Genomic DNA, 27,682 nt, shown 5'->3' with positions numbered 1-27,682 from the left:
CAGTAGAGCTAGACTCCATCTCAAAAAAAGAAAAAAAAATATGTTTAGAGTTTTTTCAGAAGACGGGAACTCTGTTTCTATCTTCCTTGGCATCTCTTTTGACGAGAATAAGGATTTAGTTTATTTTAATGCCATGATATTGTTAGGTAAAATGGTTAGTAGAAAGTATGACACTAAGTAGCAATTTGGTAAGCATTAGTAAATAATGTCAAGGAAATTAACCAAACTGCTTTGAGAGTCTCAACTTGTTAAATCTCAGTTGGCTCAGTTGATCTGTCAAGACACTTGTAGCTGACACATATCCTTTTTTCATTTTTTTTCTTGATTAATTAAATCAAGAATTTTGCTCAGGGAAGGTGATCATATCCCCAACTCAGGAATAAATCCTAATTAGCCTAAGCCAGTTTGATATGCTCATTCCCTTGCCAGTGGGTTTTTATCGTTGTAGTTGTGGTTGTTGTTTCTGAGATGGAGTTTGCTCTTGTTGCCCAGGCTGCAGTGCAATGGTGCGATCTTGGCTCACCGCTGTCTCCGCCTCCTGAGTTCAAGCAGTTCTCATGCCTCAGCCTCCCGAGTAGCTGGCATTACAGGCATGCGCCACCACACCCAGCTAATTTTGTATTTTTAGTAGAGACGGGGTTTCTGTTGGTCCGGCTGGCCTCGAACTCGTGACCTCAGGTGACCCGTCCATCTCGGCCTTCCAAAGTCCTGGGATTACAGGTGTAAGCCACGCCACTTGGCCAGCCTATGTTTGTTTTAGGAATTGGTGGGTGATACAATTTTGGCCAGTGAGAGAGCTATATATGTTTTTTGTTTGTTTGTTTGAGACGGAGTCTCGCTCTGTCGCCCAGGCTGGACTGCAGTGGTGCAATCTTGGCTCACTGCAAGCTCTACCTCCCAGGTTCACACCATTCTCCTGCCTCAGCCTCCTGAGTAGCTGGGACTACAGGCGCCCGCCACCATGCCCAGCTAATTTTTTGTATTTTTTTAGTAGAGAAGAGTTTTCACCATGTTAGCCAGGATGGTCTTGATCTCCTGACCTCGTGATCCGCCTGCCTCGGCCTCCCAGAGTGCTAGGATTACAGGCGTGAGCCGCTGCGCCCAGCCTATATATGTATTTTTAAAAAGGAGTATTGTTGGTCTTTATTATTATTATTATTTTATTATTTTTGAGACAGAGTTTTGTTCTTGTCACCAAGGCTGGAGTGCAATGGCACGATCTCGGCTCATTGCAACCTCTGCCTCCAGGGTTCAAGCGATTCTCCTGCCTTAGCCTCCCAAGTAGCTGGGATTACAGGTGCCCGCCACCATGCCCAGCTGATTTTTGTATTAGAGACGGGGTTTCGCCATGTTGGCCTCAAACTCCTGACCTCAGGTGATCCACCCACCTTGGCCTCCCAAAGTGCTGGGATTACAGGCATGAGCCACCGCGCACAGCCTGTTTTTATTATTTTTGATACAGAGTCTCATCCTGTTGCCCAGGCTGGAGTGCACAAACTCCGCCTCCTGGGTTCAAGCAATTCTCCTGCCTCAGCCTCCTGAGTAGCTGGGATCACAGGTGTGCGCCACCATGCCTGGCTAATTTTTGTATTTTTAGTAGAGACGGTATTTCACCATGTTGGTCAGGCTGGTCTCGAACTCCAGACCTTAGGTGATCCACCCACCTCAGCCTTCCAAAGTGCTGGGATTACAGGCATGAGCCACTACGCCCCACGCCCTGTCTGGCCTTTATTTTTTTTCCAAAAGATTTTCTCACATAAAAAGAAACCCTGACAAAGAAACAGGCTTTTCCTCTCCTGGAAATGTAGCTGTCTTGACTGGGCTTGACTGAGGACAGAGCCAATTTTCTGAGGATGGCAAAATGGAAAATGGGAAGAAGTCAAGCTATTGGTGATGATATCAAGCCCAGAAATTACCAACTCTGGAGCCTTTGTAGATATTATTAATGTGACGTAACCAATTATCTGTGTTGTTTAAAAAAAAAAAAAATGGAAGGGGTCCAGGTGCGGTGGCTCACACCTGTAATCCCAGCACTTTGGGAGGCAGAAGGGGATGGATCACTTGAGGTCAGGAGTTTGAGACTAGCCTGGTAAACATGGTGAAACCCCGTCTCTACTAAAAATACAAAAACTAGCCAGGCGCGGGGGCATGTACCTGTAATCCCAGCCACTTGGGAGGCTGAGGCAGGAGAATCGCTTGAACCCAGGAGGCGGAGGTTGCAGTGAGCCAAGATGTGCCACTGCACTCCAGCCTGGGCAACAGAGCGAGACTTTGTCTAAAAAAAAAAAAAAAATCATGCAACAGTGGAAACAGGTGACTCAGAGTCCCACCCTCCTGTGTTTATAGAAGGAATGTACTTAAAGGGCTGAAATGCAAGGTAGGCAGTTCTGAGTGCCAGCAAGGATGGCAGGAGAGGAGACAGAGGGTCTGGGGAGGGCACCTTAGCTTCATCCAGCTAAGGCTGAGAATGGCTCTCTGTGGAGGGAGTGACCTTTGAACTGTACCTTGCATGATTGGTAGGAGTTGGAGAAGAGGCAGTGCAGAGGGGCCGTTCCAGGTGGGGCACAGGGTGCACACAGGCTTGCAGGTGGGAGGAAAGGGTCGGGCAGGTGTGGGAAGGGGCTGAGCTCAGCTGGAGCGAGGGGTGTGTGACATGAGGGGTGGTATGGCAGCTTGAGAAGGCCAGCTGGAGCCAGTAAGTAATACAGTTCAGAAATTCTTACTGTAATGGGAAGACTCTTAAGAGCATCTTTTGGTGTACATTTGTTAAACAAGATGCCAGCCACTGAATATTCTGGCTAGTTACAGTTTTGTCATAGTATTCTTAAAATGGTTAAAGAGGCCAGGCGCGGTGGCTCACGCCTATAAATCCAGCACTTTGGGAGGCTGAGGTGGGCAGATCGCTAGAGCCTGGGAGTTTGAGACCAGCCTGGCCAACATGGGGAAACCGTGTCTCTACAAAAAATATAAAAATTAACCGGGTGTGGTGGCACTCGCCTGTAGTCGCAGTACTTAGGAGGCTCAGGCAGGAGAATCACTTGAACCCGGGAGGCGGAGATTGCCGTGAGCCGAGATCATACCACTGCACTTCAGCCTGGGTGAGCAGAGTGAGAACCTGTCTCAAAAAAACAAAAACAAACAAAAAATGGTTAGAGAGTGTCTTCTTAATGTGTGTGATGTACATTTCATCTGTGTGTTAACTTTTAGGGAAGAAGGAGGGGCCGGCATCAGTGACGTCAGCGAGACCGAGGTGAGCGTGGGCGTTGCCAGTGGTGCTCTGTCAGTGCCTATGGTAGGTACAGCCTGAGACGGCCCCTTAGGGACCATTTGCCCACACGGTGGGAGAGAGGGCGCGGGGCCTGGGAGGGACACCTGATGGTCTGGCTAAAGCACCTGCCCCACTTGCTTAGTGAAATGTGGATGAGGATGTTTGGCCCATCTGCCTCGGTGGGTTTGGGGTCTCACACCTGGAAGTGTTGAGGCCTGGGGAAGCACTGTGTGAGAATCGCGCACAGCCTTCCTGGTCTCCAGTCACTACTCTTCTGTCACCTCCAGGTAGATGTCAGTGGCTGGTGTGAGGTCACCCACTAAAATGCTTGCTTTAAGTACAACGTGTGAACCATGCAGCCTGGACGGCGGTGGTTGGGGGGTGGTCCCCAGGCCACAAGCAGGATTCATCAGGAAATCACAGCTGTGGAGGCTGAAATCACATAGTGAAAATGAAAAGTCCCCTGAGCCATTGGCGTGGCCCCCGTGTCTGCGGGTGTGAGGGGTGTGGAATCGGCTCACGCTCTGGGATGCAGCTCCCGTGGCCCCCATGTCTGCGGGTGTGAGGGGTGTGGGATGGGCTCATGCTCTGGGGTGTGGCTCCCGTGGCCCCCGTGTCTGCAGATGTGAGGGGTGTGGGATGGGCTCACGCTCTGGGGTGTGGCTCCCGTGGTCCCCATGTCTGTGGGTGTGAGGGGTGTGGGATGGGCTCACGCTCTGGGGTGCGGCTCCCGTGGTCCCCGTGTCTGTGGGTGTGAGGGGTGTGGGATGGGCTCACGCTCTGGGGTGCAGCTCCCGTGGTCCCCGTGTCTGTGGGTGTGAGGGGTGTGGGATGGGCTCACGCTCTGGGGTGCGGCTCCCGTGGTCCCCGTGTCTGTGGGTGTGAGGGGTGTGGGATGGGCTCATGCTCTGGGGTGCGGCTCCTGTGGTCCCCGTGTCTGTGGGTGTGAGGGGTGTGGGATGGGCTCACGCTCTGGGGTGCGGCTCCTGTGCTTTTACTGTCATCTTGGTGTGACTGCTGAGGTTCCACGTGCACCATGTCGGATCACCTAACAGCAGTCCTTTATACAGCACCTTGTAGCTTGCAGAGAGCGGTTCTGTTTATTGCTCATTGACCCTGTGACCTGGGTGTTGTCATCATCCTGCCAAAGGCCAGGTTCACAGAGGGAAGTGATGGGCTGTGTGGAGAGAGGCGGCACTTTAGGGTAGTATCACCCCGGCTTTGAATCAGGGCACCCGGACTCCCTTGAGTCTGTTTCCTTTTCTTCTCTTCTCTTTTTTTTTCCTTTCTTTTCTTTTCTGACAGAGTCTTGCTGTGTCACCCAGGCTAGAGTGCAATGGTGCGATCTTGGCTCACTATGACCTCCGCCTCTCGGGTTCAAGCAATTCTCCTGCCTCAGCCTCCTGAATAGCTGGGATTACAAGGCACATGCCACCACGCACAGCTAATTTTTGTATTTTTAGTAGAGACGGGGTTTCGCCATGTTGGCCAGGCTGGTCTTGAACTCCTGACCTCAGGTGATCCGCCCGCCTCAGCCTCCCAAAGTGCTAGGATTGTAGACATGAGCCACTGCACCCAGCTGAGTCTGGTTCTTACACAGGCTCTTAACTGTTGAGCCTCAGCTTCCTCATTGGGGCAGTGGGGATGATGATGATAATAGTGAATGTCTCTTGAGTGCTTTTTTTTTTAAGACAGGGTCTCACTCTGTCCCCCAGGTTGGAGTGCAGTGGCGTCATCCTGGCTCACAGCAGCTTGACCTCCCAGATTCAAGTGATCCTCCTGCCTCAGCCTCCCAAGTAGCTGGGACTATTGGTGCATGCCACCACGCCCAGCTAATTTTTGTATTTTTTTGTAGAGATGGGGTTTTGCCATGTTGCCCAGGCTGGTCTCAAACTCTTGGGCTCAAGTGATCCGCCTGCCTCAGCCTCTCAAAGTGCTGGGATTACAGGTTTGAGCCACCGCGCCCGGCCAGAAGATTGTCTTAAGTACAATGTGTGAATTGTACAGGCCAGATGCCTGTGGTGTGGGGGTCACCAGGGTGGGGAGGCAGCCTCCTGTAGCCTTCCTGGTTGGAGCCGGGGTGGGAGACTTGAATCTTGGGCTGCCTGAGCAGTTTGAAAACGAGACTTTTCAGAGCAAACCGAGGTCCAGAGTCCTCCTGTAACTATGATAGCTCCGAGTCCCACAGTGGCGTTGACAGGCCTGGGACTGCAGCCAGTTTCTCCATCTGAACTGAGCATCCCTCATGTGCCAGGCATGGAGCTGGGCCCTGGGCACATGGCAGTGAAGAAGAAAGCAAGCCAGCTCCCTGGCCCCCAGCAGGGACAGCAGGTGCTCGATACAGAGCTCCAGGGGTGCCAAGGGGTCCAACACCTTGTTTGGAGGGTCAGGGAGGCTTTGTGGAGCAAGCGACATTTATGCTGGCAGATGAGTGGGAGGCGGCTTAGCCAGGCAGAGATCGAGGGCAGCATGCTGCAGGCGGAGGGGCCCAGTGTGTGCGAGGCCTGTGGCAGGAGAGAGGGTGGGCAGAGAAGCCCAGCGTGGCAGAACAGAGGGTAAAGGAGAAGGTGGTGTGAGGTGGACCTGGGGAAGCAGGTGAGGGCCAGGGGTCTGTGTGTTTAAGTGCCCTGGGGAGTCATGGAGGTTATTAAATGGGAGTGATGTCGTCAGATAAACAATTTTTTTTTTTGAGGTGGAGTCTTACTGTCACCCAGGCTGGAGTGCAGTGGTGCGATCTCGGCTCACTGCAATCTCCGCCTCCCGGGTTCACACCATTCTCCTGCCTCAGCCTCCTGAGTAGCTGGGACTACAGGCGCCCGCCACCGCACCCGGCTAATTTTTTGTATTTTTAGTAGAGACGGGGTTTCACTGTGTTAGCCAGGATGGTCTCGATCTCCTGACCTCGTGATCCACCCGCCTCGGCCTCCCAAAGTGCTGGGATTACAGGCATGAGCCACCATGCCTGGCCCAGATAAACACTTTTTTAAAAAATTATTTTATTTTTATTTTATTTTATTTTTTATTATTATTATTATTTTGAGATGGAGTCTCACTCTATCGCCCAAGCTGGGGTGCAGTGGCGCAATCTCTGCCCACTGCAACCTCCACCTCCCAGGTTCAAGTGATTCTCCTACCTCAGCCTCCCGAGTAGCTGGGATTACAGGCGCATGCCACCATGCCTGGCTAATTTTTTGTATTTTTAGTAGAGACGGGGTTTCACCGTGTTAGCCAGGATGGTCTCAATCTCCTGACCTCGTGATCTGCCCACCTTGGCCGCCCAAAGTGTTGGGATTACAGGCATGAGCCACCGCGCCCGGCCTATTTTTATTTTTTGAGATGGAGTCTCCCTCTGTCGCCGAGGCTGGAGGGCAGTAGTGCGATCTCAGCTCACTGCAACCTCTGCCTCCCGGGTTCAAGCAATTCTCCTGCCTCAACCTCCCGAGTAGTTGGGATTACGGGTGCGCACCACCACACCCGGCTAATTTTTGTATTTTTAGTAGAGATGGGGTTTCACCACATTGGCCACGCTGGTCTTGAACTCCCAACCTCAGGCGATCCGCCTGCCTCGGCCTCCCAAAGTGCTGGGATTACAGGCATGAGCCACCATGCCCAGTCCAGATAAACACTTACGGTCACTCTGCCGTTACAGAGGGTGACTTGAAGTAGGGAGACAGGCAGTGCCTGGAGGGATGTGGGACAGGCATGCTGATCCCCACTCACCCATCGGAAGTCGGCCCGAGGGTCCCCTTCTCAGGGTGGCCCTCCCCAGCTGCCCTGTCTGTGGCTCTCAGAGCCCCATGTGCCCCTCCTTTGTGGCTCCTGGCACACTTGCAGTTGAACACTCCCGGGTGGTGATTTGGTGGCTGCCTGTATCTCCCACCAGACCAGGGTTTCTCAGCCTTGGCACAGTTGACATTTGGGGCTGGATAATTGGTTGTGAGGGGTCATCTGTGCAGTCGGACATTGAGCAGCATCCCTGGCCTGGACATGCCCAATGCCAGAGGCATCCCCTGGTCATGACAACCAGACTCTCTAGACATTGCCAGGTGTCCCCTGGGAGATGGAATCACTCCTGGTTGAGAACCGTTGCCGGGGTAAGATCGAGTTTGGGGTGGGCGTGCTGTTTAGAGGATTCCTTGGGTTTAAAGGGAAGTGAGCTGTTGAAGTTTCATAGCTCTAATATTTTGATCTCTTCCAGGATTATGGCAGGGAAAGTAAAATGGGTCACTGATATCGAGAAGTCAGTGCTGATCAATAACTTTGAAAAGAGAGGATGGGTCCAAGTGACAGAAAACGAGGACTGGAATTTTTACTGGTAAGCATACACAGCAGGGCTGGGTTGTTTCTCTGAGGCTTACGTATCGGTTTTACTAATTCCAGTGCCTCCCAGAGAGTGGCCTCAGAGCCAGTGTCTCCTGTCATTGTGCCATCTCCCCGCACACATTTTTCCTTAAGGTTTTTTGTGAGAGTATGTGTTGTGGTGTGTTCCCACATCACTGTGTTCACCCTGGGGTATGAAGTCCTGGGTGTTTCAGCGCAGCAACCCTGTGGGGAGTTTGGGTGAGAAACAAGAGCCTCAGCCCTCCCCTTCCAGTGAGCGTGCATTATAGCTGGGCCAGAGGACAGGACAGAGTCTTGCTCTGTCACCCAGGCTGGAGTGTAATGGTGCGATCTCAGCTCATTGCAATCTCTGCCTCCTGGGTTCAAGCGATTCTCCTGCCTTAGGCTCCCAAGTACCTGGGATTACAGGCGCCACCACACCTGGCTAATTTTTTTGTGTTTTTAGTAGAGACGGGGTTTCACCATGTTGGCCAGGCTGGTCTTGAACTTTGTGATCCACCCGCCTCGGCCTCCCAAAGTGCTGGGATTACAGGTGTAAACCAAGCGCCTGGCCGCATTTTTTTCTTTTTTTATAGAGACAGGGTCTTGCTATGTTGCCTAGGCTGGTCTTGAATTCCTGGCCTCAAGGGATCTTCCCATCTCGGCCTCCCAAAGTGCTGGGATTACAGGCATGAGCCACCATGTCCGGCCATGAATAAGCAGCAGTTTGGAGTTATTATTTTTTTCTTTTTTGGTCATAAAGCTGCTGTTTATTTATTTATTTATTTCAGAGGCAGAGTCTCCCCATGTTGCCCAGGCTGGTCTCAAACTCCTGGACTCAAGTGATCTTCCCACTTCAGCCTCCCAAAGTGTTGGGATTACAGGCGTGAGCCACTGTACCCAGCCTTCGGAGCTATTCTCAACAACAGCAAAAAATGGAATGAGATGAAGAAAAAGGCTAAACAGTGTAATAGTCTTGGCTAATTGATACATATGTATTTTTTTCTTTCTTTCTTTCTTTTTTTTTTTTTGAGACTAAATTTCACTCCTGTCACCCAGACTGGAGTGCCATGGGGCAATCTCGGCTCATTGCAACCTCCACCTCCCAGGTTCAAGCGATTCTCCTGCCTTAGCCTCCCTAGTAGCTGGGATTACAAGCATGTGCCACCATGCCTGGCTTATTTTGTATTTTTAGTAGAGACGGGGGTTTCTCCATGTTGGTCAGGCTGGTCTCGAACTCCCGACCTCAGGTGATCCGCCCGCCGTGGCCTCCCAAAGTGCTAGGATTACAGGCGTGAGCCACTGTGCCTGGCCAAGCTAATTGATATTTTGAGAACTCTTGTTCTGGCCGTCATGCCCGTAATCCCAGCACTGTGGGAGGCCAAGGCCGGTGGATCACTTGAGGCCAGGAGTTGGAGACCAGCATGACCAACATGACAAAACCTTGTCTCTACTAAAAATACAAAAAAACTAGCTGGGTGTGGTGGTGCCTGCCTGTAATCCCAGCTACTCGGGAGACTGAAGCAGGAGAATCGCTTGAACCCAGGAGGTGGAGGTTGCAATGAGCTGAGATCGCGCCACTGCACTCCAACCTGGGTGACAGTGAGACTCTGTCTCAAAAAAAAAAAATAAATAAATAAATAAAAAAGAAGAGCTTCTGTTCTAAGCACTAAATGTACAATCAGGTTTACAGAAAAATTGGTTGGGGTAAAATACTGGAAACAACTAAATGTTAAACAGTATGGGGGGGTGGGTTAAGTACTTTGAGTGGATTATGGTGCAGCCGTTAAAATAATTATGATGGGCTGGGCACAGTGGCTCATGCCTGTAATCCCAGCACTTTGGGAGGCCAAGGCAGGTGCATCACCTGAGGTCAGGAGTTGGAGACCAGCCTAGCCAACTTGGTGAAACCCCATCACTACAAAAATACAAAAATTATCTGGGTGTGGTGGTGCGCACCTATAATCCTAGCTGCCCGGGAGGCTGAGGCAGGCAAATGGCCTCAACCTGGGAGGCAGAGGTTGCAGTGAGCTGAAATCACACCACTGCACTCCAGCCTGGGTGACAGAGTGAGACTGTACCTCAAAAAATAAAATAAATAAATAAATAAATAAATAAATAAATAAATAAATAAATAGACCGGGCGCAGTGGCTCACACCTATAATCTCAGCACCTTGGGATGCCCAGGCAGGTGGATCACCTGAGGTCAGGAGTTTGAGACCAGCCTGGCCAACCATGGCCAACATGGTGAAACCCTGTCTCTACTAAAAATACAAAAATTAGCTGGGCTCAGTGGCAGGCACCTGTAATCCCAGCTACTTGACAGGCTGAGGCAGGGAGAATTGCTTGAACCCAGGAGGCGGAGGTTGCAGTTAGCTAAGATCGCACCACTGCACTCCAGCCTGGGCGACACAGCAAGACTGTCTCAAAAAAAAAAAAGAATAATTGCAATGAATTGAAACTTATCATATGTGTTTGAATTTATAAGTTCATACAACTGCAAACAGAAAAATATCCCAAAAGCCACATACCCAATTTGTGGCAGATTAAAGATGGCCACAGGCCAGGGCATAGAACTCTTGGGCACAGTGGCTCATGCCTGTAATCCCAGCACCTTGGGAGGAGTTTGAGACCAGCCTGGGCAGTATACTGAGACCCTGTCTCAAAAAAATTAGCTGGGTGGTGGGGTGCCTGGGTGCAGTGACTCATGCCTGTAATCCCAGCCTTTTGGGAGGTGGAGGCAGACAGATCTCTTGAGCCCAGGAGTTTGACACCAGCCTGTGCAAATGGTGAAACCTCATCTCTACAAACAAATACAAAAATTATCCAGGCATAGTGGTTCGTGCCTGTAGCCCCAGCTACTTGAGAGGCTGAGGTGGGAGGCTTGCTTGAGCCCAGGAGGTCAAGACTACAGTGAGCCTTGATTGTGCTACTGCACTCCAGCCTGGGCAACAGAGTGAGACCTTGTCTCTAAAAGAAAGAAAGAAAGAGAGAAAATAAAGATGGCGGCCAGGCGCGGTGGCTCACGCCTGTAATCCCAGCACTTTGGGAGGCCGAGATGGGCGGATCACAAGGTCAGGAGATCGAGACCATCCTGGCTAACACAGTGAAACCTCATCTCTACTAAAAATACAAAAAAATTAGCCGGGCGTGGTGGCGAGTGCCGGTAGTCCCAGCTACTCGGGAGGCTGAGACAGGAGAATGGCGTGAACCCGGGAGGCGGAGATTGCAGTGAGCCGAGGTCACGCCATTGCACTCCAGCCTGGGCGACAGAGCAAGACTCCGTCTCAAAAAAATAAATAAATAAAAAGAAAATAAAGATGGCTGCAAAGTTCTTGCCACTACTTCACTCTAAACTTGAGGTCTTTGTCCTTTCCTCGTGAAAGACTCTTTGACCACACTGACCAGTGGAATACAGTAAAAATCATACATGCCTGGGCCCAGGCCAGTTCCTCTGTTGGAAACATGTGGGTGCCCTGAGCTGTCCTGTGAGAAGGTGCCATCCTGAAGCCCTCGTGCCACAGCGGCCACAGGTAGGTGTTGTACATGGCAGTGCAGCTGTGCCCACCTTCCAGCCTCCAGCTAGGCCTGCCAAGGTGTTAGACATGAAGAAAGCCTTCTGGGACCCCCAGCTCATCCCATCGGCTGGCTCTAAACTTCTGAACGACCTCGGTCAGTGCCACAAGGAGGAGTAGAATTGCTCAGCTGAGCCCTGCCCCAATTCTCAGCCTTCCAAAGTGCTGGATTATAGGCCGGCATGGTGGCTCACGCCTGTAATCCTAGCACTGTGGGAAGCCAAGTCGGGCAGATCACCTGAGGTCAGGAGTTTGAGACCAGCCTGGCCAACATGGCAAAACCCTGTCTCTACTAAAAATATAACAATTAGCGGTGTGTGGTGGTTCATGTCTGTAATCCCAGCTACTCAGGAGGCTGAGGCAGGAGAATGGCTCGAACCTGCGAGGCAGAGGTTGCAGTGAGCCAAGATCGTGCCACTGCACTCCAGCCTGGGCAACAGAGTAAAACTCTATCTCCAAAAACAAATAAACAAAACAAAACAAAACAAAAGTGCTGGATTACAGACGTGAGCCACTGCGCCCGGCCAGCTCTTTATTTTGAAAAACTGATAAATAAAGGGAAAGAGTCAAGCACTGATTCTGTGTTTTGTGTATGAACTGTTCTTGAGGCACCTAGATTGTTGATGAAGGGAAGGTTGTCCCTATAGAAGTATTCCTGCCGTTGCCAAGCACGGTGGCTCACACCTGTAACTGCAGCACTTTGGGAGGCTGAGGCGGCAGGATCAGTTGAATCCAGGAGTTTGAGACCAGCCTGGGCAACATGGCAAAACCCCATCTCTACAAAAAAAATTATAAAAATTTAGCAGGACACGGTGGCCCCTTCCTGTAGTCCCAGCTACTTGGGAGGCTGAGAGAGGAGGATTGCTTGAGCCTGGGAGGCAGAGGTTGCAGTGCGGCGAGATCAAGTCATGACACCCCGGCCTGGGCAACAGAGCGAGACCCTGTCTCAAAAATAAATAAATACATACGTACATACATATTGCTTTTTTAGTTCTGATAATTATATAAAATAGGATATCACATAATAAAACATGGAGTCTTGAACCGTTAGAGAATCTTACAGAAATGCTTTGGATGAAATAATATGATGTCTGGGAATTGGTTCAGAACATGCCAGTGCTGAGGGGGGTGGAGGTTCAGACTAAACGAGACTGGCCACGTGCCGTTAACTGGTGAAGTGGGGCAATGGGGGTCCCTTAATGCTTTCTCTCTCCTTCTGAGTGTGATGGAGGTTTTCCATAATAAAAAGTCAAAAAAGATTCCCTTTATTCTAGTCATCCTGGAATCCACAGCAACCCTTTGGGGGCTCCGGGCACCCTCTCTAGGGTGGTGCTGTGGGGTGGGGGTAGGCTAGGGGCACAGGGACCACAGTGCAAGAGGCTGGGGCCACTTGCCATGTTTTGTGACTCTGGCTCTGAGCGGGGGCCAGCCCTTCCTCCGTACCCCTTCCCTGCTTCTCGGGGGGTTGGTGAGGACAGGCGTGTGGCGGGGAGACCGTGGCTTTCTCAGAGGCTCAGAAGGAATCTATTTCTCTTTCAACTCTGTCGTCCCCAACTTGCCCCTTCAGCAGACTCTCCAAGAATATCAAGTACTGACTCAGGGCCCTTAAATAACCCCTGTGATTTTGTTTTTAAAGGGTCCTTGACCTTCCTGAATTTCGGTACAGATCCTGTTTAAATGAGTTTCCTGACTTCAGAGTCTGAAAAGGGTATATCTTTTATTTGTTGACAGTGTTATCATTAATCCGTGTTATCACTAATCAATAAACATGTACTGAGTGCCTGCTCCGGGCCAGAGAGGGAAACAGCTCAGAATCAGCACAGCTCCTGGCCCTCACACCACTTGGGTCCCGGCCTGTCCCTGGGCACCCATTCTCTGCTGCTGTGGGCCAGGCAACCCCTGGCTCAGGTGCCAGGGGATGTGGGAGTAGTGGGGAAGGGTGCTGAGGGTTCAGGGTGTTTGTGGGGACGGGAACAAGGACTTCTGCCACACAGACATCACTGCCAAGTGTCTCTCCTGCTCATCTCTTTCAGGATGAGTGTGCAAACCATCCGAAATGTGTTCAGCGTCGAAGCTGGATATCGGCTCTCAGATGACCAAATAGTCAACCATTTTCCAAACCACTATGAACTGACCCGGAAGGACCTGATGGTGAAGAACATCAAAAGATACAGGAAGGAGCTGGAGAAAGAAGGGAGTCCTCTGGCAGAAAAAGATGAAAATGGAAAATACCTCTATCTGGGTTTGTGCGTCTTCCACCGGCTCATGTTTTCAGTAAACAGCTGAATTTTTTCTTCGGGGCGCGAGGCGCTGAGGTGGTGACTGTTGGCTTTGATGCGTGAGCATGTCCACGCGAGTTGTGGTGGCACCTGTTTCATTTCAGGTGTCTCCAGAATGAGGGAGAAGGAGGGGCCTGAGTGTGGCATCCTAGTTTCTATGAGTGCCTTGGGAATTGCCTGGCATGGCGTTTTTTTTTTTTTTTTTTTGAGACGGAATGTCACTCTGTCATCCAGGCTGGAGTGTAGTGGCGCGATCTCAGCTCACTGCAACCTCCGCCTCCTGAGTTCAAGCAATTCTCCTGCCTCAGCCTCCCAAGTAGCTGGGACTACAGGTGCCTGCTACCATGCCCGGCTAATTTTTTTTTTTTTTTTTTTTGTATTTTTAGTAGAGATGGGATTTCACCATATTGGCCAGGCTGGTCTTGAACTCCTGACCTTGTGATCCACCCGCTTCTGCCTCCCAAAGTGCTGGGATTATAGACGTGAGCCACCACACCCAGCCAGCATGGACTTTGTGTAAGCCAGAGGATGCCCTCAGCGCTCAGCCTGGGGAAATACTTCTTGAGCCACAGGCTGCCACGAAGGCTCATGACTGTGTCTGGCTATACCCAGGGAAGACAGTGTGTCCCTGTCCAGTCCGGGATGAAAGCTGGACTGAATAGTTTCAGATTTCTTCACAAACCTGGGTAGAATTCTCTATCTGATCTCCCTGGGCCTCAGTTTCCTCGTCTGCTAAATGGGAATTATTACAGGGTTTACAGTAGCTCCCAGGTGGCTGTGGGGATTGAAAAATACAGGTTTGTAAGGTGCTTAGGTAGGCTCTGTAAATGTAACTTGTGAGTGTTGCCCAGGGATTGTGCAGCAGAGGCCCTTGTTCTGTTAGCTGCTGGGTTGCGGTGAGGGATGCTAATCCCACAGGCCCTGGAAAGGCAAGGGCAAGATCTTTCTGTTCATGGCCACTGTTGGGCTGGCTGCTTACCAGTGCTGGGTGTCTTTGCCTTGCAGACTTTGTTCCGGTCACCTATATGCTGCCCGCTGACTACAACCTGTTTGTAGAGGAGTTCCGGAAGAGCCCGTCCAGCACCTGGATCATGAAGCCTTGTGGCAAGGCCCAGGGAAAGGGCATCTTCCTTATCAACAAGCTCTCACAGATCAAAAAGTGGTCCCGGGACAGCAAGACATCTTCGTAAGTGTGGGCAGCCACCCACTTTGTGTGCCAGGTCCCAGTTCACCGTTTTATGCTGTTCGGCAGTTTTTGTGGGTTTTTGTTTGTTTTTTTTTTTGACAGAGTCTCGCTCTGTCACCCAGGCAGGATTACAGTGGCACAATCTCAGCTCACTGCAACCTCCGCCTTCTGGGTTCAAGCTATTCTCCTGCTTCAGCCTCCCGAGTAGCTGGGATTACAGGCATGCGTCACCACGCCCAGCTAATTTTTGTATTTTTTTAATAGAGTTTTTTTTTTTTCAATAGAGATGGGGTTTTGCGGCTGGGCATGGTGGCTCATGCCTGTAATCTCAGCCCTTTGGGAGGCCGAGGTGGGTGGATCATGAGGTCAGGAGATCAAGACCAGCCTGGCCAAGATGGCGAAACTCTATCTCTACTAAAAATACAAAAAAAAAAAAAAAAAATTAGCCAGATGAGGTGGCAGGTGCCTGTAATCCCATCTACTCAGGAGGCTGAGGCAGGAGAATCGCTTGAACCCAGAAGGCGGAGGTTGCAGTGAGCTGAGATCGCGCCATGCAGTCCAGCCTGGGTGACAGAGTGAGACTCTGTCTAAAAAAAAAAAGAGAGAGAGAGGTGGGGTTTTGCCCTGTTAGCCAGGCTGGTCTCAAACTCCTGACCTCAGGGTGATCCACGCACCTCGGCCTCCCAAAGTGCTGGGATTACAGGCGTGATTCACTGTTCCTGGCCTGTTCTGTGGTCTTTGGCCATGAGCCACACAGCCCATGCTTGCTTTTGCAGGCATGCGTCATCTGTCACATGGCGTCACGGTGGGGTTCTGTGGTTGTCTTCGTGTGATTAGTCCCAGACTCTGCCCAAGGCAGGCCATGAAGAAGGGTGTAGGTCATGGGCCAGGGCCTGCAGCCACTTTTTGATTACAGGCTGGTGTGAGAACCGCTCAGTCGTGGTGGTTCTGAGGCAGCGAGGCACCTGCCAAAGTCCTGGGACTCGTGGCCCTAGGGTCCTGGGTTTGAAGCCCAGTCTCACACGAAGTGGCTGAGCGTATTTTGTTCTTCAGACTCTCCATGTCTTACATTCTCCATCTGAGTATACCGGGGACACCAGCAGCACCACTGCCATGGGGTTGTGATGGGGATGAAACGAGTTAACACATGTGAAATATGAAGCATCTGGGAGGAGCCGGGCACAGCCGATGGGCACAGCCGAGCAAGTGGTGGGGCAGTGGCCTCGTGGCAAGCCCAGGGGCCTGGGTCTGCTGGCTTCTCTGTCTTTGTTTTTTCTCAGCTGCTCAGAAGTGCCCGGGGCCCACCGGGGCAAAGCTTCTGTCTGATCCTTTTCCAGTGGGGAGATGACTCACTTGTCAGGAGTTCCCAGGGTGACAGGAGACACCTTCTCATTTTATAGCATGTTTACTTTTTTTTTTTCTTTTGAGATGGAGTCTCACTCTGTTGCCCAGGCTGGAGTACGGTGGTACAATCTCAGCTCACTGCAACCTCACGCCTCCCAGGTTCAAGCGATCTGCCTACCTCAGCCTCCCAAGTAGCTGGGATCACAGGCACCCACCATGTCTGGCTAATTTTTTTATTTTTAGTAGAGATGGGGTTTTACCACGTTGGCCAGGCTGGTCTCTAACTCTTGACCTCAGGTGATCCACCCACCTTGGCCTCCCAAAGTGCTAGGATTACAGGGGGTGAGCCACTGTGTGTGGCCTAAAAAAAAATTTTTTTTTTTTTTTAAGACGGGATCATGGCTCACTGCAACCTCAACCTCCTAGGCCCAAGCGATCCTCCCACCTCAGCCTCCTGAGTAGCTGAGACTATAGGTACACACGACCACACCTGGCTAATTTTTCTTTTTTGTAGAGGCAGGGTTTCATCATGTTGCCCAGGTTGATCTCAAATTCCCGGGCTCAAGTGATCTGCCTGCCTCAGCCTCCCAAAGTGCTGGGACTACAGGTGTCAGCCACCATGCCCGGCCATGCTTAAATCTAATTACACTTTGCTAGCCCCCAGATGGCCAGGCCCAAGGAGCATTTCCCTGAGTGGACTCCTGGGGACTGTCCTGCAGCTGCTTGCACTGTCCCCTGGGGCAGGGGGTGTGTCCTCCATGGATACACCCCACCCCCATTTCCTTCCTGATGACCCAGCCCCTCACAGTGAGAGGCCGGGAGCGTGTTGCCAGCTGACGAGATGCACCTTTGGTCTTTACCATCCATTTTTTTTCTAGTAGCTTGATTTTTTTTTTAATTTTTTTTTTTTTTTTGAGACAGTGTCTCGCTCTGTCTCCCAGGCTGGACTGCAGTGGCGCGATCTCAGCTACTGCAACCTCCACGTCCCAGGTTCAAGCGATTCTCCTGCCTCAGCCTCCTGAGTAGCTGGGACTACAGGCACCCGCCACCACACCTGGCTAATTTTTGTATTTTTAGTAGAGACAGGGTTTCACCATGTTGGTTAGGCTGGTCTTGAACTCCTGACCTCGTGATCCTCCTGCCTCGTCTTCCCAAAGTGCTGGGATTACAGGCCTCCAGTAGCTTGATTTTTTTAGAGCAGTTTTAGGTTTACTGCACAATTGAAGAAGATACAGAGATTTTTTTTTCCTATACCCCTTCCCCACACATGCATGGCCTCCCCCCTTATCAGCATCCCCCACCAGAATTCTTAAAGTTAGCAAACTGATTAGCTGGGTGTCGTGGCACATGCCTGTAGTCTCAGCTACTTGCCAGGCTGAGGTGAGACTATCACTTGAGCCCAGGAGACTGCAGTGAGCTGTGATCGCACCACTGCACTCCAGCCTGGGCAACACAGCAAGACCATCTCAAAAAAAAAAATTTGGCCATGTGTGTGGCACAAGCCTGTAATCCCAGCACTTTGGGAGGCCAAGGCGGGCGGATCACTTGAGGTCAGGAGTTTGAGACTAGCCTGGCCGACATGGCAAAATCCTGTCTCTACTAAAAATACAAAAATTAGCCAGGCATGGTGGCTGGCGTCTGTAATCCCAGCTACTCAGGAGGCTGAGGCAGGAGAATCATTTTAACCCAGGAGGTGGAGGTTGCAGTGAGCCAAGATCATGCCAGTGCACTCCAGCCTGGGTGACAGAGGAAGACTGTGTCTCAAAATATATATATATATAAATAAAAATTGGCAGACTGACACCAGCCCATCATCACCCAAAGGCCATAGTTCACATTAGGGTTTACTCTTAGTGTTGTCCATTTTGGGAGCTTAGACAAATGTATAGTGACATGGATCCACCATTATTTTATTTATTTATTTTTTGAGATGGAGTCTCGCTCTATTGCCCAGGCTGGAGTGCAGTGGCAGGATCTTGGTTCACTGCAAACTCTGCCTCCCGGGTTCAAGCGATTATCCTGCCTCAGCCTCTGGAGTAGCTGGAATTACAGGCACCCGCCCCCATGCCTGGCTATTTTTGTATTTTTAGTAGAGACAGGGTTTCACCATGTTGGCCAGGCTGGTCTCGAACTCCTGACCTCAGGTGATCCACCCGCCTTGGCCTCCCAAAGTGCTGGGATTACAGGCGTGAGCCACCAAGCTCGTCCAGATCCACCATCATAGTAACATACGGAGTAGTTTCACTGCCCTCAAAATCCTCTGTGCTCTGCCTGTTTATCCCTAGTCTGTGGCAACCACAGATCTTTTTACTGTCTTTATTTATTTATTTACTTATTTATTTATTTGAGATGGAGTCTTGCTCTGTCACCCAGGCTGGAGTGCAGTGGTGCCATCTCAGCTCACTGCAACCTCCACCTCTTGGGTTCAAGTGATTCTCCTGCCACAGCCTCCTGAGTATCTGGGACTACAGGCACACACCACCACACCGGGCTAATTTTTTTTCTTTTTAGCAGAGACGGGGTTTCACCATGTTGACCAGGCTCGTCTTGAATTCCCGACCTGAAGTGATCCACCCGCCTCGCCTCCCAAAGTGCTGGGATTACAGGCGTGAGCCACCGCGCCCAGCCAAAACTCTTTAATTTTTTAATTTTAATGAAGTCCTGCTTATCAGTTATTCCTTTCTTGGATTGTGTCTTCGTTATTGCATCTTTTACCATCTAATTTTTACTTTCTCTGCCATGTTTAGGTTTGTGTCTCAATCTAATAAGGAAGCCTACGTGATCTCTCTCTATATTAACAACCCGTTACTAATTGGCGGGAGGAAGTTCGACCTGCGCTTGTACGTTCTGGTGTCCACGTACCGTCCGCTGCGCTGTTACATGTAAGCGTCCCTAAGGTTTTGGTTCCCTCTTGATTGTGTTTTCACCCAAAACGTCTTTCTTCTTAGCACCATTGTGAGGTTTCGTAAAACAGTGCATGTGCGGTGCCTGGCACGGGGCAGGGATTGAGGGAAGTAAGAGCAGTCAGGCCCGATGCCGATGTGAGTCGTGTAAATCACACACACAAAAGCAGCTCTTTTTAGAGAATGAAGTGGTGTCTTTTCTTTTTGTTTCTCCTCAGAGTTTGAATTAATCTACATTCCCTCCTAGGTACAAGCTTGGGTTTTGCCGGTTCTGCACAGTGAAATACACCCCGAGTACCAGTGAGCTGGACAACATGTTCGTTCATCTCACCAACGTCGCCATCCAGAAACACGGGGTGAGTGTGTCCTTTCATTTGTGCTTACAGAAATGGACTGACTTTCAGGCCGGGTGTGGTGGCTCACGCCTGTAATCCCGGCACTTTGGGAGGCTGAGGCGGGTGGATCACCTGAGGTCAGGAGTTCGAGACCAGCCTGATGAACACAATGAAACCCTATCTCTACTAAAAAAAAAAAATACGGAAATTACCATGGTGGCTGGCGCCTGTAATTCTAGCTACTCGGGAGGCTGAGGCAGGAGAATCGCTTGAACCAGAAGGCAAAGGTTGCAGTGAGCCGAGATTGCACCATTGCACTCCACCCTGGACAACTGAGCGAGACTCTGTCTCAAAAGAAAAAAAAAAAAAAAAAAAAAGGACCGACTTTGTGGGTTTCTTTCTTCTATTTTTGCAAGAACAGGGTGGGTATAGAAGTGATACTCAAAGAGTATCCTGGTCTAACGTCTAGCACTGATGGGACTGGGAGGCTCTAGGCCTCAGGCGGGCTGGCCTAGGACACATCAGCTGAATGCCGTGGCTGGGTGGGGGCACCTGGAGAAAGAAGGCAGCAGGCTCAAGCCCTGCCTTTCTAGTTCTGTGGCCTCGGGCAAGTCAGTGTAACTCTCAGAGCCTCGGTTTCTCCATTTATAAAAGGAGATCATAGTATTACCTGGCGGGACTGTGGGAGGATGTCATGAGGTACTTCTGCTTAGACCATCCCTGAGGTACCCTGCCTCAACTTACAATTTTTCAAGCTTCCAGTGGTATGAAAGCGACATGCATTCAGTAGGAACCGTACTTCAAGTACACATGCAACCATTTGGTTTTTTACTTTGAGTACAGTAGTCAATAAATTATGTGAGGTATTTCACACTTTATTATAAAATAGGCTTTGCCTTAGATGATTTTGCCCAACTTCAGGCTATTGTAAGTGTTCTAAGCATGTCTTAGATAGGCAAGGCTATGATATTCAGTAGGTTAGGTATATAAAATGCACTTTTTTTTTCTTTTTGAGGCGGAGTCTCGCTCTGTTGCCCCGGCTAGAGTGCAGTGGCATGATCTCAGCTCACCACAACCTGTCTCCCAGGTTCAAGTGATTCTCCTGCCTCAGCCTCCTGAGGAGCTGAGACTACAAGCATGTGTCACCATGCCTGGCTAATTTTTGTATTTTAGTAGAGATGGGGTTTCACCATGTTGGCCAGGCTGGTCTCGAACTCTTTTTCTCAAGTGATCTGCCCACCTCAACCTCCCAAAGTGCTGGGATTACAGGCGTGTGCCACTGCGCCTGGTGTTAAATAATGCAGTTTCTTTTTTTTTCTTTTTTCTTTTCTTTTTTTTTTTTTTTTTTTAAGAGACAGAGTCTTGCTCTGTTGCCAGGCTGGAGTGCAGTGCCGTGATCTCAGCTCACTGCAACCTCCGCCTCCCAGGTTCAAGCGATTCTCCTGCCTCAGCCTCCTGAGTAGCTGGGATCACAGGCGTGCGCCACCACGCCCAGCTAATTTTTGTATTTTTAGTAGAGATGGGATTTCCCCATGTTGGCCAGAATGGTCTTGATCTCTTGACCTCGTGATCCACCCGCCTCGGCCTCCCAAAGTGCTGGGATTAGAGGTGTGAGCTACTGCGCCCGGCCAAATCTACTTTCAACTTACAATATTTTCAACTTGCTATGGGTTTATCTGGACATAGCCCCATCGGAGGCCCCATCTGTACCCATTGAGTACCTATGTGAGTTGGTCCCCTTCTGAGTGCCCAGGACACAGTGATAGGCAAAGCCTACCTTAGTACCTACTCTCACAGATCCCAGAGCTTCCAGGGGAGATAGTCATCAAATAATCACCCTGATGAACATGAAATTACAAACCGAGCTGCTTGCTCTGAAAGTGAGGAACACACATCTAGAAGATCATGGAACAAAAGAAGCCCCTTATCCAGTGGTTGGAGAAGGCTTCCCTGCAAAGCGGTGCTGGAGCCGAGATCTGAAGCATGAGTAGGGATAATCCAGAGGGGGTGGAGAAGGTTCCATAGTAGTAGGTACAACGTGTGCCGAGGCCCTGTTGCCAGAGGGAGCATTACAGGGGCTGAAAGGACGCCAGGGTAGCAGGAGCCCCTGGTGTGAGGGCAGTGGATGGGGAGGGACTGGAGAGACCAGCAAGGGCAGACACACAGGGCTTTGTGGGCCCAGTTCAGGTTAGGGGCTCTAATTTCACCCCAACATAAACCAAAGGTCTCGTTTCTTTATGAAAGACTCCTTCTTTGATTTGAATCTTCTTTGGATGGAAGCCTTGAATGCTCTGGTCTGTTTTCTGATTTGAGGAGAAAGAGAGTGAGTATTGGTATGAAATATGCATTTCTGAAGAACCTGCTGAAGAGTTTGGTCAGACGAGGCTGGACTCGGTCCTCTGCCCATCACTTAACTCTGTGTGACTTGGGCAGCTCACCAGCCCTCCGTGCCCCACAGCTGCCAACAGGAGCCAGGGGTTCACTTTGCTGGTCTTGGGATGACGATGGCCACTGCTTACCGGGGCCAAGTGGCTTCCACATGTGGCTGGCCTAACTCGCTTCCCCTTCAGGTCTTCCTCAGAGTAAACCAAGCAAGCATCAGTTTTACAAATTTTATTTTTTATTTATGTATTTATGATTATTAGTTTTTTTAGACAGAGTCTTGCTCTGTCACCCAGGCTGGAGTACGGTGGCAGGATCTCGGCTCACTGCAACCTCTGCCTTCCGGGTTCAAGCGATTCTTCTGCCTCAGCCCCCCGAGTAACTGGGGTTACAGGTGCGCGCCACCACACCTGGCTGGGGTTTTTAGTAGAGACGAGGTTTCACCATGTTGGCCAGGCTGGTCTCGAACTCCTGACCTCAGGTGATCCTCTCACCCCAGCTTCCCAAAGTGCTGGGATTACAGGCGTGAGCCACCGTGCCTGGACTTTCCTTTAAAATATGGTTAATTCTCCTTTTATCTGCTTTGAGTCAGTGGTGTTTGCTCAAAGAGTTAGTAGGCTGGTTTTGTTTTAGTTCATGGTTCTCACTTTATACTTAGAAAATGAAATGCAGTCTCCTAACAGTGTAATACATTTGGGTATTTTCTAGCTCTTTGCCTTCAAAGATAAGCATTGTATGGAGAATTAATTTTCAGGGGTGGCAAAACAGGAAGAGCTCAGAACTGGCATCAGAACATTTGGGCTGGAGGCCCAGCCCCATCCCAGCCCAGGAGGAAAGCTTGGCCAAGTAACAGCTTCTCTGAGCCCGGCCTCCCTTGTGAAATGGGATGATAATGGCGTCTTCTCAAGGTTGTTAGAGAGTGATGGGTGTGGTGCTTTTAAACTGCAGTGTGCAGCCCAGGCATGTCTTAGGTTGGCTTCCCCAGGAAAGACTCTGAGGTAGAAGTCAGCAAGCTGATGTTGCTGCAGTGGAGGCCTCTGCCCACTGTGGGGCGCTGTGGAGCAGGGGTGGCCCTGCAGAGCTGTCCTGGAGGGAGCAGGGGCTGACACCTGGCATCAGCCAGACATGGTATGCTGTTGCCTTGGGGAGGGCTGTTGCCTTGGGGAGGGCTTTCACCCTGGATTAGGCAGCTCCCTCAAGCCAAGGGCACTCTCAGTGAGGGTGGGTCTCAGCTAGAAGAATGAGTGCCTTGGTCTTGAAGGGTATCCCGGCAGCACTCCACAGCCTGTGCTGTGAGGCATAAATGATTAAACCTAAGAGTATTAGGGAGATGAGCATTTTAAAATACCCACGGAAGGCCAAGCGCAGTGGCTCACAGTGCAGTAAGCCGAGATCGTGCCATTGCACTCTAGCCTGGGCGACAGAGTGAGACTCTGTCTCAAAAAACAAAAATAAAAACAGAAAAACCCCACATTAATAGGAGGCCCAGGTGGCCGGGCACAGTGGCTCATGCCTGTAATCCCAACACTTTGGGAGGCCAAGGCAGGAGGATCCCTTGAGGCCAGGAGTTCAAGACCAGTCTGGGCAACATAGTGAGACCTCTTCTCTACAAAAAATTTAAAAATTAGCCAGGCATAGTGGCACATGCCTGTAGTCCCAGTTACTTGAGAGGCTGAGGGGGAGGATCGCTTGAGCTCAAGAGGTCAAGGCTGCAGTGCACCAAAGTAATGCCACCGCACTCCAGCTTGGGGGACAGAGTGAGACCCTGTCTTAAAACAAAACGGAAAATAGCCGGCCCAGATCTCCCTGGGGCAGGGGTCTGGACGTTTGCCTTGTTGCTGGATGCCCACACCCAGGGGGCACTCCAGAAATGCTTGGGGGATGCAACGGTTCCGCTGGGTTCCTCTGGGGTGCATAGCCTGAGGGATGCCTGCCCGCTTTCCCGTCACCAGGAGGACTACAACCACATCCATGGGGGCAAGTGGACAGTGAGTAACCTGCGGCTCTACCTGGAGAGCACCCGCGGCAAGGAGGTGACCAGCAAGCTGTTCGACGAGATCCACTGGATCATCGTGCAGTCCCTGAAGGCCGTGGCGGTGAGTTTGGTGCGGGTGGGGGAGCCGGCTCCCAGGGCCCGTTTGGGAGTGGGGGGGCTTGCTGTCTTTCTGTTAGAAATACCTGTTTTCAGCTGTGCGCGGTGGCTCACGCCTGTAATCCCAGCACTTTCGGAGGCTGAGGTGGGCAGATCACCTGAGGTCAGAAGTTTGAGACTAGCCTGGCCCACATACATGGTGAAACCCTGTTTCTACTGAAAATACAAAAATTAGCCGGGCATGGTGGCATGCACGTGTAATCCCAGCTACTGGGGAGGCTGAGGCAGGAGAATCGCTTGAACCCGGGAGGCAGAGGTTGCAGTGAGCGGAGGTCACACCACTGCACTCCAGCCTGGGTGACAGAGCAAGACTCTGTCTCAAAAAACAAAAAACAGGCTGGGCGCGTTGGTTAACGCCTGTAATCCCAGCATGCTGGGAGGGCGAGGCGGGCGGATCACCTGAGGTCAGAAGTTCAAGACCAGCCTGGACATGGTGAAACCCTGTCTCTACGAAAAATACAAAAAATTAGCCGGGTGTGGTGGTGTGCACCTGTAATCCCAGCTACTTGGGAGGCTGAGGCAGGAGAATTGCTTGAACCCAGGAGGCAGAGGTTGCAGTGAGCCGCGATCGCGCCATTGCGCTCCAGCCTGGGCAACAAGAGCGAAACTCTGTCTCAAAAACAAAAACAAAAAACAAAAAAAACCCTGTTTTCACTTTCTTGCTGCCTGCACATCTGCCAGAGGCTGCAGTCTTTTCGGAAAGGGAAAGGGGCTAGCTTGCAGCCCAGTGCCATCCCGGGGTGAGCCGGGCTAGCCTCTCAGGTGTAGCCACAGGCCCTGGCCCCTCCACTCCTCTTATACCCACTAAGTCAGTAATAACTATTTTGGCATAAACTGATATATTGGAGATGGACTTCCAGCAGCCTCTTGTCTGTGATGTCCTGACTTTAGTATTTCATAGATATTTCGGGCTGGAAATGGGGTGCCTCTTTTTTTATCTTCACATTTTATGTTTGTTTGCTGGTTTTCAGTTGGCATTCGTGTTTTGTTTTACCGTGTTAAAGCAGGTGCACATCTGTTTTTAAGGGAAAAGAGAGAAATGAACATATGAGCACCAGCAAGCTTGCTACTATTAATATTTCCGGGGCCGGGCGCTGTGGCTCACACCTGTAATCCCAGCACTTTGGGAGGCCAAGGTGCGCAGATCACGAGGTCAGGAGATCGAGACCATCCTGGCTAACAGGGTGAAACCCCGTCTCTACTACAACTACAAAAAAATTTGCCGGGCGTGGTAGTGGGCGCCTGTAGTCCCAGCTACTCGGGAGGCTGAGGCAGGAGAATGGTGTGAACCTGGGAGGCAGAGCTTGCAGTGAGCCGAGATCGCACCACTGCACTCCAGCCTGGCGACAGAGTGAGACTGTCTAGAAAAAAAATATATATATATATATTTCCAGTGCTTCCCCAGCGGGTGTCTTGGGGTGTTTCATTACTCGCATATGACTCCTGGGAAAACGGAGGCCCAGGCCCCGGAGCTGGGAAGTAGAACAGGTTTCTGGCCCAAAGCCCATGAAATCTTCCCATCTCACCTATGAGGGAGGGGCAGGAAAGCAACCCTCCCACCCTCCCCAGCCCACTCCAGGAGCCCAGTCTCTCCTGTCAGTTTCGTGGTCTTTTGTTTTTTTCTCTGAGGGCAAGTATGGTCTGTTCTTTTACTTTTTGAGGTGGCCCCTGAGAGACCCACCTACTCAGATGTGGGCCCGGAGAGTGGGTGCCACATCACCGTAGAGTGTGTGTGTGGTGGGATACTTCCCATTCTTTTAACAAAGGTGCTTTACAAAACTCCCAAAGCTCAAAGAATCACTACCATGTCAAAGAGCAAAAGTAACCATGGCCAGCTGTGGTATGTGTCCCCCACATTGGTGTCAAGAGGCTGTGAGAAAGAGCTTCCCTCCACAGTCAGAAATGTATGAAATTGGCCGGGCACAGTGGCTCACGCCTGTAATCCCAGCACTTTGAGACGCCGAGGTGGAGGATCACTTAAGCCCAAAAGTTTGGGACTTGAGGGTAACAAAGTAAGACCCTGCTTTTTTTTTTTTTTTTTTTTTTTTAATTTAATTTGAGACGGAGTCTCATTCTGTCGACCAGGCTGGAGTGCAGTGGCACAATCTCAGCCCACTGCAGCCTCCGATCCCTGGTTCAAACAATTCTCCTGCCTCAGCCTGCCAAGTAGCTGGGATTACAGGCTTGCGCCACAATGTCCAACTAATTTTTGTATTTTTAGTACTGACAGAGTTTTCACCATGTTGGCCAGGCTGGTCTGGATCTCCTGAACTTGTGATCCACCCACCTCAGCCTCCCAAGGTGCTGGGATTACAGATGTGAGCCACTGCGCCTGGCCAAGACCTTGCTTCTAAAAATAAAAAATAAATTAGCCGGGCGTGGAGGCACATACTTGTGATCCCAGCTAGTCAGAAGGGTGAGGTGGGAGGATTGCTTGAGTCCAGGAGTTTGAGGGTACAGTGAGCCACGATCACACCAATGCACTCCAGTCTGGGTGACCATGAGGCCCTGTCTCTTTAATGTTTTTGTTTTGTTTTGTTTTTGAGATGGAGTCTCTCTCTGTCACCCAGGCTGGAGTGCAGTGGCGCGATCTTGGCTCCTAGCAACCTCCACCTCCCGGGTTCAAGAGATTCTCTTGCTTCAGCCTCCCAAGTAGCTGGGACTACAGGTGCGCGTCACCATACCTGGCTAATTTTTGTATTTTTAAGTACAGACAGGGTTTCGCCATGTTGCCCAGGCTAGTCTCGAACTCCTGACCTGAGGTGATCCACGCACCTGGACCTCCCAAAAGTGCTGGGATTACAGGCGTGAGCTACTGCACCCGGCCAGCCCTGTCTCTTTAAAAAAAAAAAAAAAGACAAGAAGAAAGATGGAAATGTGTGAAACTGCTGTTCTAGAGAAAGTGTGATGGCATCAAGGTTGATGTGTGAACTTTTTTTTTTTTTTTCAATTTTTTTTTTTAAGACAGAGTCTCGCTGTGTCGCCAGGCTGGAGTGCAGTGATGCGATCTCGGCTCACTGCAACCTCCGCCTCCCAGGTTCAAGCAATTCTCTTGCCTCAGCCTCCTGAGTAGCTGGGACTACAAGTGCGCGCCACCACGCCCAGCTAATTTTTGTATTTTTAGTAGAGACAGGTTTCACCATGTTGGCTAGGATGGTCTCCATCTCTTGACCTCGTGATCCGCCTGCCTCGGACTCCCAAAGTGCTGGGATTACAGGCAGGAGCCACTGTGCCTGGCTGTATGAACATATTTATAGAAAACAGTCTCTGTGGAGGCCGGGTGTGGTGGCTCACGCCTGTAATCCCAGCTCTTAGGGAGGCAGAGGCAGGAGGATAGCTTGAACCCAGGAATTCGAGACCTGCCTGGGCAATATAGCGAGACCTCCTTCTCCACAAAAAGGGAAAAAAAAAAAGACAAAAAAAGAAACATTCTCTGTGGAAAATTAAGGCCTTGTCTTCTACTTTTACCTTTAAACATAACCAAAGAGGCTTATATTGAGCCTCTTTGAAGTGAAAGGCTTCAGTGAAACAACCACGAAAATTAAGAGGCTGGGCGTGGTGGCTCATGCTTGTAATCTCAGCCCTTTGGGAGACTGAGACAGGAGGATTGTTTGAGGCCAGGAGTTCAAGACCAGCCTGGACCACATAGCAAGATGCTGTCTCTACAAAAAAAAAAAAATTATTTTTAATTAGCTGAATGTGTTGGTGCACACCTGTTGTCCCAGCCCTTTGGGAGGTCAAGGTGGGCAGATTGCTTGAGCCCAGGAATTTGAGACCAGCCTGGGCAACATGCAAGACCCTGTCTCTACAAAAAATACAAAAATTAGCCAGGCATGGTGGTGCATGCCTATAGTCCCAGCTACTGGGCAGGCTGACCTGGGAAAATCACTTGAGCCTGGAAGATGGAGGCTACAGGGAGCTGTGATCACACCAGTGC

The 27,682-nt window shown here is 50.6% G+C and overlaps 1 protein-coding gene across 6 annotated transcripts in view; it reads left to right on the top strand.

The window, feature by feature from the left end:
- TTLL1 (TTL family tubulin polyglutamylase complex subunit L1) overlaps window positions 1–27,682 on the top strand; it is a 48,700-nt gene that overhangs the window by 5,252 nt on the left and 15,766 nt on the right. For 3 of the 6 annotated variants that reach the window (XM_024352534.3, XM_024352535.3, XM_063808001.1), the window contains 7 exons: window positions 3,208–3,292; window positions 7,467–7,583; window positions 13,198–13,406; window positions 14,449–14,629; window positions 18,721–18,855; window positions 19,124–19,232; window positions 23,546–23,689. In XM_024352534.3, the coding sequence (XP_024208302.1) occupies window positions 7,471–7,583; window positions 13,198–13,406; window positions 14,449–14,629; window positions 18,721–18,855; window positions 19,124–19,232; window positions 23,546–23,689 (891 nt within the window). In that variant the 5' untranslated portion in view covers window positions 3,208–3,292; window positions 7,467–7,470. Of the gene's footprint in view, window positions 1–3,003; window positions 3,099–3,207; window positions 3,293–7,466; window positions 7,584–10,975; window positions 11,123–12,815; window positions 12,873–13,197; window positions 13,407–14,448; window positions 14,630–18,720; window positions 18,856–19,123; window positions 19,233–23,545; window positions 23,690–27,682 lie in introns of those variants that run through there. The other 3 variants (XM_063808002.1, XM_054676170.2, XM_054676171.1) reach the window with 3 other exon arrangements.

This window comes from Pan troglodytes, chromosome 23, assembly GCF_028858775.2.
Source record: "Pan troglodytes isolate AG18354 chromosome 23, NHGRI_mPanTro3-v2.0_pri, whole genome shotgun sequence".
In the NCBI taxonomy this organism is placed as follows: domain Eukaryota; kingdom Metazoa; phylum Chordata; class Mammalia; order Primates; family Hominidae; genus Pan; species Pan troglodytes.
The sequence above is the reverse complement of the archived record's forward strand: the minus strand, read 5'-3'. Positions and strand labels throughout refer to the sequence as shown.